The sequence below is a fragment of the Vulpes vulpes genome, chromosome 10, assembly GCF_048418805.1.
Source record: "Vulpes vulpes isolate BD-2025 chromosome 10, VulVul3, whole genome shotgun sequence".
NCBI classification, from domain to species: domain Eukaryota; kingdom Metazoa; phylum Chordata; class Mammalia; order Carnivora; family Canidae; genus Vulpes; species Vulpes vulpes.
In genome coordinates, this window is record NC_132789.1 from 95,829,706 (window position 1) to 95,842,885 (window position 13,180).

A 13,180-nucleotide genomic window follows, 5' to 3' on the forward strand; every position below is an offset into this window, starting at 1 on the left:
TTTTTAAATCTACACCCTCTTAATTACTCAATTACCCTTGTTCAATCTCTAAGATTTATCAGTAGCAGATTGCAGCCTTGAGTCAGGAGTGTTCTGGCAAGTTTTTAAGAAAAGCACATCTCTGAGCTGGGGTTGGGTGGGATCAGGGGGCAGGACTGTGATTTTGTAGACATTGTGATCAATGTCTATGGTGTAAAGGTTCCCACCATGGGCCAATTTCCAGTTTCCAATGTCGTATCAAATTGAGAGCAAAATTTCTGAAGATTTCATCACTGACTTCAACACACCATTGATCGGATTAATCTACCAATCTTGTGTCTTAGCCACATTTGCTCTCAGCTTTCTAAGTGATCCTTCCAAAGTTAGGTCTGACAATTCCATGTTGCTGCTAGTGCTTTCTTTGCCTGTCACTATACAGATTATCTCAATTTCTTAATATTGTATTTGTGGACTTTCAAGCTCTAGCCCTATCTCCCTCTTAAACTTCTTTTTTCACTAATTTCCTCTTTGCACTTCCAGCTCCCTCAACTCCCACATTGTTTTTTGCAATAGTCCCACAGCTCAGCCTTTGCTGATATGTTCTGCTTAGCAGAAAAGCCCCTGATGTCTTTGGCTTTCTCCTCCAGAATTCCTATAGGGAGGATACACTTAATTCAGATTTTACCTCTTCTTAGAATCCATTCCTGAGAGTGGTCTCTTTTTGGTTGTGTTTTATACGAGTCACTTACTCCATGCCATATTATTTTGTAATTTTTTTTTCTGCTTAATTTCCTAAAGTTGAGAAGACAAACTTTCTTATCTATCTTCATATTTGTAGTGACTTGCCTTGATAATGTCACATAAGAGTATAACAAATGTTGGCTGTTGCATAAAAAGTTAATAATTTTAACTTGAAATATTAATCTAGATACGTAAAAATGTATCAGTGGATCATTGCACAGCTAAGCTTTAAACTACAAAATACTTCCATAAAATAAACCACACTTAATCTTCTTGGCCTGGCTTTCGTCTTTCTCTTGTCAATCTTTCTTCTCTGCCTCCTTTCTGATGTCTCTGTTTGTCTCTCCGTCTCCTTTTCCCCTCCCTCCATCCTACCTTATCTTTTTAATTTTTATTTTTTAGTTATTTTAGTGGGAAATGTTTAGAGCAAGTACAATATATCATCCACTAAAATGTTTAATTCCCTTATTTATTTAATACTATATTTCTGTCATTAAAGACCAGTTATAACCATAGTCAGAAGAAAGAGTAGTCCATCAATGTCCACCTGCCTGTGCAATAAATGTACATTACCTCTCGAGATGTCCTGCAATCTGTAACTTGTGTAATGCTTGAAACATCATAGATTTTTTTCCCATCCTATCTGGTTACTGCCACCAAAGGTCTCTTTACATTACTTAAATGATGGGTAACAAGTTTACTGAAATTTCTTCCTTTTTGGAACAACTTTCATTAGGATGAGCACATTTCCCAGTGAGTACATTGCAGATGATATGCCGTATTCCATGCCTCACAAAATCCTCAATCAGGCAGTTAAATAGCATTTGGTATAATGTCTCCTTTCCCTTCTTGTTAAAAAATTTATCTAATTTCAATCTATTTTTAAATTGTCACCTAAAAATATAATGAATATTCATTAAAATTTCAGGATAAATACCCTTTTCATAAGAAGTTATCATTCCAAAATTTACTAATGATGATAGTAGTAGATTATGCTAAATATTCACTCATCAAATAGCACTGCAGAGTTAGAGGTCTGTTATAAACTGAGAGAGTTGTAATAGAATATCTCTAAAAAATTGAAGTCCATTATTGAATAGAGTACAACAATCAAAAGATTGGACATTACTAAGCAGGGTGTCAGATATACAATTTATATAGGTAATATTTATCAAATTAGGGGCGCCTGGGTGGCTCAATTAAGCATCTATCTGCCTTCGGCTCAAGTCATGATCTGGGGCCCTGGGATCCACCCCTTCATCGGGCTCTCTGCTCATCAGGGAGTGTGCTTCTCCCTCCCCCTCCCCCTTTGCCATTTCTCCCACCCCTTTGTGCTGGTTTGCTCTCTTGTATACCCTCTCTCTCTCAAATAAATAAATAAAATCTTTAAAAATAAATACTCATCAAATTAATTAGTTGTATACAAGTGTAAAAAATGGATGTATATTAATTTCTTCTGTCAATTCTTAAAATATTTGCTAAAAATTAATCTGTTACTCTTTTGGAATATCTATAAAAGGAATTGTCATACAAAATATCACACTGAATTACTATATGGTGTGTTAATAAGATATTTTGCACATGTCTTGTTAACATAAATGCTTACATATGTACGTGCATTTTTTTTATTGTGATGGTCCTGTGCACTACAGAATATTTTAGAAACTCCGCATTAAAGAATATTAGGTTATATTCAGTGTCCTACATTAAGTCTCCTAAGGTTCTCAGAGGTAAAAATACTCTAGCTGTTTTTATACTTTAAAAAAACTGAATGTAAACATTAATCCTTGTGGTATAAAAGGCTTTACTGAGTCCCTGGACGTGTTTCACTGCTCAGAGGTGAACTGAAATAACTCAGACTAGTAAGACCTTTAATTCTCAAACTGAACAACTTCTCACTGAAAGATATCCATTATTGGTGTGTTTGTTTTAAATCAGAGAGGAAGAAATTGTCCTTAAGAACTGGGGAAATATAAGGGTGCTAAATGTGGGCAGGGGACACAGGATTTAAATGATTCATTGATAACACGACACTTGGAAGACACTGGCTTAAGGTGAGTGACATTAAATATGTTTTGTTGAATTCTGTTTTTATTTTATTATTATTTTTTAAAGATTGATATTTATTTATTTATTTGTTTGTTTGTTTGTTTGTTTGTAGAGCTAGACCATGGAGAGGGGCAGAGAGAGAGGGATATACAGCATCCCAAGCAGGCTCCATGATAGTCCACAACCCTGAGATCATGACATGAGCTGAAATCAAGTGTTAGTTGCTTAACCGACTGAGCTGCCCAGGCACCCCTTGAATTCTACTTTTAAACTAAACATCTTAAAAAAATAAATAAATAAAAAAATAAACTAAACATCTTATTTATGTTGCATATGTAATTGTTGATTAGGAGGCTACATTTATTTTATAAGGTATGTATTTTTCTGGTTTCCAGAAAAATAGATATGAGCACTAAGTTTGCACTATGTTGTTTATTTACAACTGGAACATGTGCTTAACCTCATATTTAACTAAATTGTCAAATCAATATGTTGTACACTTGAAATTAATATAACATGGTAGGTCAATTATACATCAACAATAAAAAATAAATGAATGGAATCTGTAGATTTCCTGCATAGATGACAGGGTTGTCCCTGAATAAATACAGTTGTACTTATTAAAAAAACTGTAATAAAATTTAAAACAGATTTTTTTAACACTCTAATATTATATACTGTCCAAGACGGTAGTCAATGACTAGTCCAAATGAGAAATAAGATAAGCTGTAAATGTTAGATTTTGAAACTTGATAGAAAATGTAAAGTATTTCCTTTATTTTCATATTGACGATGGGTTGTGATAATAATATTTTTGGACATATTGGGATAAAAAATGTTAATAAAATCAATTCCACTCATTTCTATCTTTTAAAATGTGGCTCCTAGAAAATTAAAAGTTATTAGGATGATTAACAGTTTTTGTTTGTACTATATGTTAAATGGACAGTGTTGATCTTTAAAGAAAGAAATAATAGCTTGTGAATAGTAATAAATGGAGAGTTATGATTATAATTTCTATAATTATGGTAACTTCATACAATACAAGCCATTAAAATATGTTAAGCTACATTTGTTAATACTGAGATATGTTCCCCTACTTAAGGTAGAATTAAGATAAATCTTGAGGATATAATATCAATGTCACATTTCATAAAATATGTGCATATGTGTATATCAAAGTGATTATAACTGAATGATGGAACTAAAATTGATTCCTATTTTCTCTTTTGTGCCTTTCTGCTTTCTTTAACTACAACAACAAAAATTGTCATTGTTAAAAAGGATATGGAATTATGGTAGTTAATGAAAGCAAAGTCTGTTGGCCAAACTTTTATTAATATGTGATTTGGCTTAAAATGTATTAAAATTTAAAAGCCATTTCTCTTGTTTTGATTCTTTTTTTTCTTATTTTTTTTGAACAAGACAGGATAGATTCAAACTAATATTAGACACTCAACTTAAATCTTATGATTTTTATATGTTATTGATGAGGCCTACTTAAATTTCTTGTTTTATCTGGTTACACCCATGTAATCACTCTATGAAAGTGATAGAATTCTTATACAAGGGGGCAGGCCTCTAGCTGGTTTTAAAAAAAATGTGATGGTAATAAAAACCACATATTAAATTATATTTAACAAAAACTGTATTTTGAGTACTTGCTTCCAAATCCTTGAATTAAAAACCAATGTTTTTAAAGATTAATTGCCTAAACATGTATGATTTCTTATATATATTTTTAAAAAGTACTTGATTTTATAGATCATAACATTCACTTTGCAGGTAAGTGCCTCCATAATGGGTCATTTGAAGGAGCAGAATCCTATAAAGAAACGTTCTACTGGAAAATGTAAATGAAATGCATTCTCTAAGACTAACCTTGGGTAGGGAATTCAGACAACAGCTAATAATTAAAGCATGATACATTGCATTCAAATTGTTAAACTGTTGAACAACAATTAGCCAGCAAAAATTAAATCCCTTTAGTAGGGACACAGTTTGGAGATCTGACATAGATTAATTAATTAATTCATTCATTCATTTTTAAAACAGGTTCCATACCAACATGGGGCTTGAATTCATGACCCAGCTATAAGAGTCACATGCTCTCCTGCCTTAGCGGGCCTGGTGCCCCTGAGGTACTTTAAGTTCCAGTCAAGGCTTTGGTGCCAAGGTGCAGTAACTCTCTCATGCCTGAATGGATGAGATCTGGGGCAGCGTTGCAACAGGCCATCTGCACAGGAAGGCTATTATGAAGAAGATGCCACGCAGATAGGGTTTCAGAACCACACAAGTGCAATGTAAGGCTCAGTTCAAGGAATTTCTGAGCAATCAGTATGAAGAACATGGAGTTAACAAAGCCAAAGTACCAATGAATTACAGAAATGATTTTGCAAGTCCGAAACAGCCCCAGGCACACACTATTGCTGAATACCATGTTGAAGTCAAGGGAAAGTAATTTTAAGTCAGATTCGCTAAGTTATGATTGACAAGATATGGTACATGGTGGCGAAATAAGAATGAATAATCAATTTCATTTTATTGTTTCTTATTTCAATTTTATTTTGTGTCAGGAAAGGCCTGACTCTCAATATCTGTATGATGAAAAGAGTCAATACTTTAAGAAATAAATAGAAGGGTTTCACCTGAAATAAAAGAGAAGCTAAAATATCTAATTGTGTCTGCTTTTAGGAGCACCAAATAGTTAGGTCAGCAAGCAAAATTACCAGTGAGAAATCATGATAGAGGCTAAAGGTAAAGAATAAACATAAAGGTGCACTAGCTTCAAAAGTTTAAGGTAATCTTAGCAATCAGGAAGACAGGGTCATCTTCAAATGGAAAAAAACAAAATTAAGGCTTTCATTCTTTTTAAAATTATAGTTCATTTTATTTTATTTTATTTTTTTAATTATAGTTTAAATTGGTATTGGCTTACCTGTTGTCTTTCTACTCACAATTGGTATGTAAAAATAATTCATTTTGTTTAGAACCAAAATTTGTCTTTTTGGAATATATGTCTATAGGGTGGGTCCAACAATCATGTTGGACAGTCCTTTCCCTATAAAGTCCAACAAACTTAGACAAAACAACAATAATATAAAGTGGAAATTACCTGTAAGTGAATGGTGCTAAGCTCTATTTACCAAAACTGTCAGGGCATATCTATAAACTCTAACATAGAACATTATAATTATATAAACAAGTGAATTAATTTTTCAATCAAAGTATGTAGTAAAAGAGTTATTTTCCCAAAGTGACAAGCAATTAAAGTTGCTGCAACGTTTCATATTACAGTGATCTATGTGTGAGGCTGTTCGATAGTAGCTACATCAGCGTCTAATATGGCATTTCCAAAACCAGTATGGGATTTTTTTTTTTTTTGTAAGGCTAAAAAGTAGAATGTTATGAGCACCATAGAAGCCCTTTTCTCATTTGTGTTCCCAACCCATCACCCTCTAATTCCTACAAAGGCAACCATCATGTTAACTACTGAAACCATGGATGAGTTTTACCTATTTTGGATTTTATCTAAATATATACTTGATGTATGCTTGTGTGCTCTGCTTCTTCACTCAGCATTTTTTCTGTTTCTTTCTTTCCTTTTTTACATTTAACCTCTTAATCGCCAGCACTTTTGCTTCTACCTCTACTTCTCTGCTGAAAATGCTGTGACCAAAGTCACCAACAACCTCCTTATTGCGAAATACAGTAGCCACTTATTCATCTGTCATATACTCTCTTGTTTTGAACTCATGGAGTCAAACTCATGGAGTCATGGAAATTGCTGGTCAACAATTTCTTACTAAAATTTTATGACGATGTAGCCCTTTGGTTTACTTCCTACCAATCGTGTGGGTTTTTTGTTTTGTTGTTAAATTACTTAATTAATTTTGCATTTAACACCTTATTGCCCTTCTGCTCATCTCTTCTCTCTTTACATACTCACCTTGGGTACCTCATTCCCTGCCTGAGTATCAAATTTTAACTACCTGCCCTATATCTCTATTTGTAGTCCTGAAGTCCCACTTGAGCTCTCGGCCATGATATTCTCCAACCAAAAATTTGTATGTGAATATGTCAGTATGTTGAAAATTTAACTCAGTATATGTCCTCAAGCTCACTTCTCTTCCTGTGTGCCCTACCTTAATGACTAGCATCATTGGTCACCTCGGTATGCAAGCTAGAAAACTGGACATTATCCTTGGCCCTATCCTCTCCATCCCATGCGTATGGAATCATTCATCAGGTTTAGAGGATGCTGCTTGTAAGCTATTATCCAAATATGACCACTTCCCTGAATTATTACAATTGCTCCTTTAGTTCTGGCCCTATCACCTTTAACCCATATTACTGTAAGAATCTTAATTCTTCTCACTAAGCCCTGCTATTTTTCTCAAATAAATGTCTTTTATATACTAATGATCTAATATCTATGAATATTAACATAATATTCATATTTCATCACTCTGATTATTAGATGGTTCCAATAAGTAATATTTTTATTACAGCAATTGTGATTTCCTAGAAAATGATTTTTTCCTTCTAATGTCATTATCAAAACTATATCCCATTAAGAACTGTTTCATATAAAGAGAGATGACATTTTGAGTATAATCATGAATAGTTAGACAATTTAAAATAATCATTCCATGTTTTTTAAATATTTTAAAATTTTAGAATTCTAATTACTTATTCTTTTTAAGAAAGGAGAGAGAACTATTATACAATTAGTTTCAATATAAATGCTCACAGTCGATGCATTATGTTTGCAAAAAACTAATTATTCCATGCCTAGTAGAAACACATCTCTTTTTTTTGGAACTTTCCACACATAAAGACCATTTTGAATTGATAGAGATTTATTTAAGTGTGACATTAGAACTTGAACTAATAGAATACATACATATCTTGAAGTACATCTATATGACTTTGGGAACTGCAACTCATATAAGAATTTAATAGAATTTCAAGAATCTATCGGAATTGCAAACTCCTCATTTCATACAATTTTAAGTCTTAGCACTAGAGTCAAACGACTTATAATTTAACTCAGAAAATAAAGTACACAGAAAGCATTCTCCAAACAATTATTCTTTCCCTGGATAACCAATAGCATCGTTTTTTGTTAGCTAGAAATAAAAACAATTAATAATCATATCATGGCACTTTATCACCTCAATTGAGTTTGACGGCAAAAATAAGTAAATGTAAACATTTATCTGAGTATCACTTTTGAAATTAAATGCCTCAATTCAGTGTACAGTCGTGTTGTTTGATGGCAAATCACTTGCATTTACCTATAGATTTAAGGCAAAAATGTAGTGTCCCATGCAAATCAAACAAACCCTTTAATTTAATTTTGAATGGGAAGAAAATAAAGCGATGTTTTGTTGTACATCAATTCAAGTCCTTGTGATTAATAATAGCACTGTGGACTCATATTTAATTCTATAAAAACCTTTGCATTGAAAAATCTACACAGTTTATTGAAAATACTCAAGACAACAAAATGCCTGGTGAAAGGTGTTCACCATCTGACCAGAGGATTTAGTATTTCCTCTAAGTATTCAAAAACTATGTCACTGACCTTATTTAAAAATTATTTGATCCCATTAAATAGATCTCCAAGTTTGTTAACCAAACGAGGCATGATTTAGAATATTTGATACTCACACTGAGGATGTATTTTAAATACCTTTTTATTAAGGCCAAAAATTATGAAGAAAAACATACCATTCAATGTTGACTGTAATATTGAAATAATTCATCTTATCCAAAAAGGAAAAGAAAAGGCTATTTTATAGAAAACCTTATAACTGCTGTAACAGCACTGTAATAGTGTTGATGATGTGCTTTTTTTTTTTTTAACCATTAAACTTTTCTCGTTTGCCCATTACCTTTTGCTTTACTTTCTTCTATTTTATACCATGGCAGAAAGAATATTAAACTGGAACTCCAAAAATGTGTATCTACCAGCAGATAATTAATGGATCAAGAGAAGTTTGTGTGTGTGTGTGTGTGTGTGTGTGTGTGTGTGTGTCTTTTAACTTCCCTGGACTTAATTTATTCCTCTGTACATTCATTTAGGGACTTTTTAGTTTTCTGGGATTTTTTTTTTTTTTTTAGGAACTATCTGGGGGAATCACTCTGTATGTTAAAAAAAAGATTATTTTTACACATACTAGATCTGTCATTTTTATCATTGTCTGAGATTATATATTCCTAAAGGAAAGAAAAACAAGTTTTTAGGTTTTTAACTATCACAGCATTCTATACACATAGGTACTTAATACATGATTTTTTTTTAAAATAGATTGCTTTTCTCACTATTGTTACACATTTTTATTCATGATACTACCTTAGTATTTCCTAATATAGTGACTTTTTCAAATCATGCCATCATAAAAAGCCTGTCACTAAACTTCACAAAGCCAAAGTGCATTTAGTTATAAAGTATTGTAAAGATGGAAAGAAAGAAATATATAAATATATATATATATATATTTCCTAGTTTTTAGTATTTCATAGCATAGTGACTTTTTCAAATCACGCCATCATTAAAAGCCTGTCACTAACCTTCACAAAGCCAAAGTGTGTTTAGCTATAAAGTATTGTGAAGATGGAAAGAAATATATATATATATATATTTCCTATTCAAAAAGTATAAATACCTCTTGCTAATGCTGACACAATCCATACAAATTAATTCTGCTGTCTCTGAGGGATCATTGTATAGTTTGATGACCTGTTTCAATAAGTGCAACAGTGAAAATGTAATACTTTCCTGAAAATTGCTTGTTAAGACCACAAAGAATATTAAAATATTCCATATAATTCCAGCATTACTTAGAAAAACATTATCTTCTCTAAATGATTATATGAATACTATTTTATCATTGTTAAGGGATAGTTTTCTGATTATACAAAAAGAAAAAAGCTCATAATATGATTTCTGAGTGCCAAGTGCTTTCATTACCTAATATCTCTTTATGACTCAGAATATTAAAAATGCAGACCTTTCGTGTTATACATAATTTTGACCAAATGGAAGAAACATTACAATATTCATTAAACTCATTGCATTTACTATAAATAATTTCCATATAATTGTTACCATATTACCTTCTAATAGTTAACCCAAATCATATAGATTTTTCCCATTCAACCTCAGGAGTTCTTAGTATAATTTAGCTCCTTCATAGACAATACTTTACTATTTCTCTATTGAACGCTTTTATTGATGATACAAGATTTCTGAAATGTAAAATTTTCTTTATCAGAACGATATACTGATCTACCTTACCTTCCTTAGCAACATCAAATCATATATCAAAATCCAGTATCATTTTTTCCCTGTGAGAGGTGCAAGCAACACTATTCTGGACAAGATTCTTATTTACTGATATTGCCAGGGATCATTATTCAGACTTTGCTGTGCTGTCATAAAAATAACACACTATTTATACATTATTTTTATGGTTTCAGTTTCTTGCTCCAGCGCTTCATCATCAACAATAATTATATTTTGAATAAGAATTCTACACAAACATCTATTTAATTATCTTATTGATGCTTGATAAATTGAATACCATTAAAAATATTACCTGCTTTTCCTACAAGTTCCAATTAATTTTAGGTAGTTAAATCCATGTATCTGCATTGTATGAGGGTGAGGGATGGGAGTTGGTAGGTTATACAGCTTATTTAATAACAAGTTAGTAAAACAGTAATAATAATTGGCATATTTTCATAGAATTTCACACCTGGAACAGATTTTTGCAGTTGAACTAGTTTCTGTAAATACCTTGATATATCATGCACTTGAGTTCTTATTTATGCTATTATTTTTTGTCCAATTTCCCATGTCCTATTGCCTGAACCATATCCACTCATCCTGGAGACAAATGCAATTGATATCACCTTCAAGTCTCCTTGACTTCCCAAACTGGGTATTATACCCTCAATTCAGTTAATATTTTATTTAGGTGTTTTTATGATGTTTAGTCCTTTTATCTTGCATACAGTGTTTATATAATAATATAAAAGGATGGTGTTAATATAAATATAAAACAATGCATATATAATCTCTTTCCTGAAAAAACATAGTATCTTTTTACCGTGAGCACACAAAATAATGCCTATTACAGAGTGAAGTTTAGTGGAAAACACATAGATTTCACAGTCCGACAAAGGTTTGATTATAAACTCAGCTATTTAGTTCTTAACTTCCCTGTGTTTCAGTTTCTTCATACAAATGTAGAATAATAATATTGCTTTCTTATTTTTTAAAAATAGTCTCACCTTGTAACATACTTATAAGTGATTGTTTACAGAGTCATCCTGCCTTTTAATTTAATATGGAAATGCAATTTAATTAAATTTGAAGAATATACTGATAGAAGGCTTTAAAACCTGCAACTGTTTCACATGTGTTATTTTGCTTATACCAAATATTACATAACATATAATTTAATGTTTTAATATGAAATTACTATCCTTGTTTATATGAATTTTCAGAATTTAAGTAATTCCCCGAATATCAGACCACTGATAGATGGCAGAGGCATAATTCAAAAGAAATCTTTTCACATCAAGTACATACACTTTTTCCTGTCTTCTGGAAAGCAATATATAAATGTGTATACACATAACATATTAAAGAGAGTAGATGTATGATAGATAGGTAGATGTAAAAAATACTGGTTTCTGTGCTGAATTAGACCCTGTTGAACTTTGATTCTTTGGAGATTTTCAAACACCAGCCAGTTAATTTAATTTTTGCACACATCCCCTAAATCTTTCCCTTCTGGTTTCTGTCCCCAAGACTTTTTTCTTTGAAATATTTTTAAATAACAACCTGGCAGGTGACTTTTCTAAACCAGATCGTCTTTATAACTCCCCTTTATAAAGCACATAAAGCCCATTTGAAGTAGTCGTTAAGCAATTTAAACATATATAAATTATTCCAAAGTACCCTAACATAAATACAATTTTGCATTCTTATGCTAATTATTGTTAACATAACGCAAAGTCTATCTAGTAATCTACTTTGGTTTCCCAATAGTGTAAAAAAAACAAAACAAAAAGGTCACTTTGTAAATGATTAAATTGTTTTTGCCATATGGTGAAAGTAAGTTAAGTGCTGCTCCTACTCCAAACCTTAGAAGCAATATTGTGGAATTAATGTTTTCAACTAGGATCAATAAGAACTGATATCTAGGGTTATCAAATACTTCCAGATTTTCATTTTAAAATTACCAAACTCCTTAGCTCTTACATATGTTTCAGTACAGTTAAGCACTTAAATTATCTTACTTTTATCACTTCTTTAAAAAAATAGTTTGTACTCTGAGATCAAGCAAATATACTGCCTTGTTTAAAGAAACAGGAAAAAGAATGAAGAAGTTAGAGAATGAATATTATACTCACGGAATGTTCTATAAAATTCTTCAAGAGCCAGGTGCTTGTCAGAGTTAACATCATCGTATTTCAGTAGATCATACAAAGTACAATCAGAAAGATCCTGGCCAAGATCTTCCTGTTTTATTACCTGACAAGAAAATTAAACCATACAATTATAACCATCTTAGCATTTCTATAGCATAATTAATTATACATAATCATCACTTAATAGATCATTTTAAGTCTGCAGTAGGGCAAAGAACTGAACCTATGAGAGACCCAGATTTTCAGTTACTGGACAATTATTTTCTTTAATTTTTTCAATTATTTTTTAGAAAAATTTTTATTTATTTATTTTTGTGAGTGAGATCATGCAAATGAGTACAACATGCACGTGATGGGGGAGCAGAGGGAGAAGCAGACTCTCCTGAGTAGGGAGCCCAAGGCGGGACTTGATCCCAGGATTATGACATGAGCCGAAGGCAGATGCTTCACCCACTGAGCCATCCAGGCACCCTGGAAAAGTATTTTTAACCATTCCAAAGATATAAAGTTAAAAAGTTAAGATAGGTATTTAGAATTTAGCCCAAATTTTCTAGTACAAAAATTTCACAGTAGGACCCAGAAAAATCTGAACTTTACAAGAACATTTTGTGTTTCACTCCTTTTCTCTGCTCCATTTATACTGACTCAAGGAAATATCTCCACATGAAAATTGCCTCCTATGTCTCAGTGACCTCTGTCAAAATAAAACAGGGCTCTTTCTCAACAAAAATAGTGAGAGCATTTGTTCCAACTTTCATCTCCAAATTATTTGTGAAAAATGAAGTTAGATTTTTTTTTTTTCTTCTCTGCCTAAACTCCTCCTCAGCTGGAAGTTAAGCCGTTTGGGATTGTGCATTAACTCCCTCGGTCACAAAAGAGCTATTAAGCAAATGACTGTTTCCAGGAGCCAAAGAGAATTAATGCACCAATTGATGATGAAAATCTATCCAAGTGTGGGTGA

At 32.0% G+C, this 13,180-nt stretch overlaps 1 protein-coding gene across 2 annotated transcripts in view; it reads right to left on the reverse strand.

The window, feature by feature from the left end:
* Positions 1 to 13,180, reverse strand: part of FSTL5 (follistatin like 5) — a 685,094-nt gene that overhangs the window by 295,949 nt on the left and 375,965 nt on the right. For both annotated transcript variants that reach the window (XM_026008082.2, XM_026008081.2), the window contains exon 6: positions 12,202 to 12,322. In XM_026008082.2, coding sequence (XP_025863867.1) covers positions 12,202 to 12,322 — 121 coding nt within the window. The remainder of the gene's footprint in view (positions 1 to 12,201; positions 12,323 to 13,180) is intronic.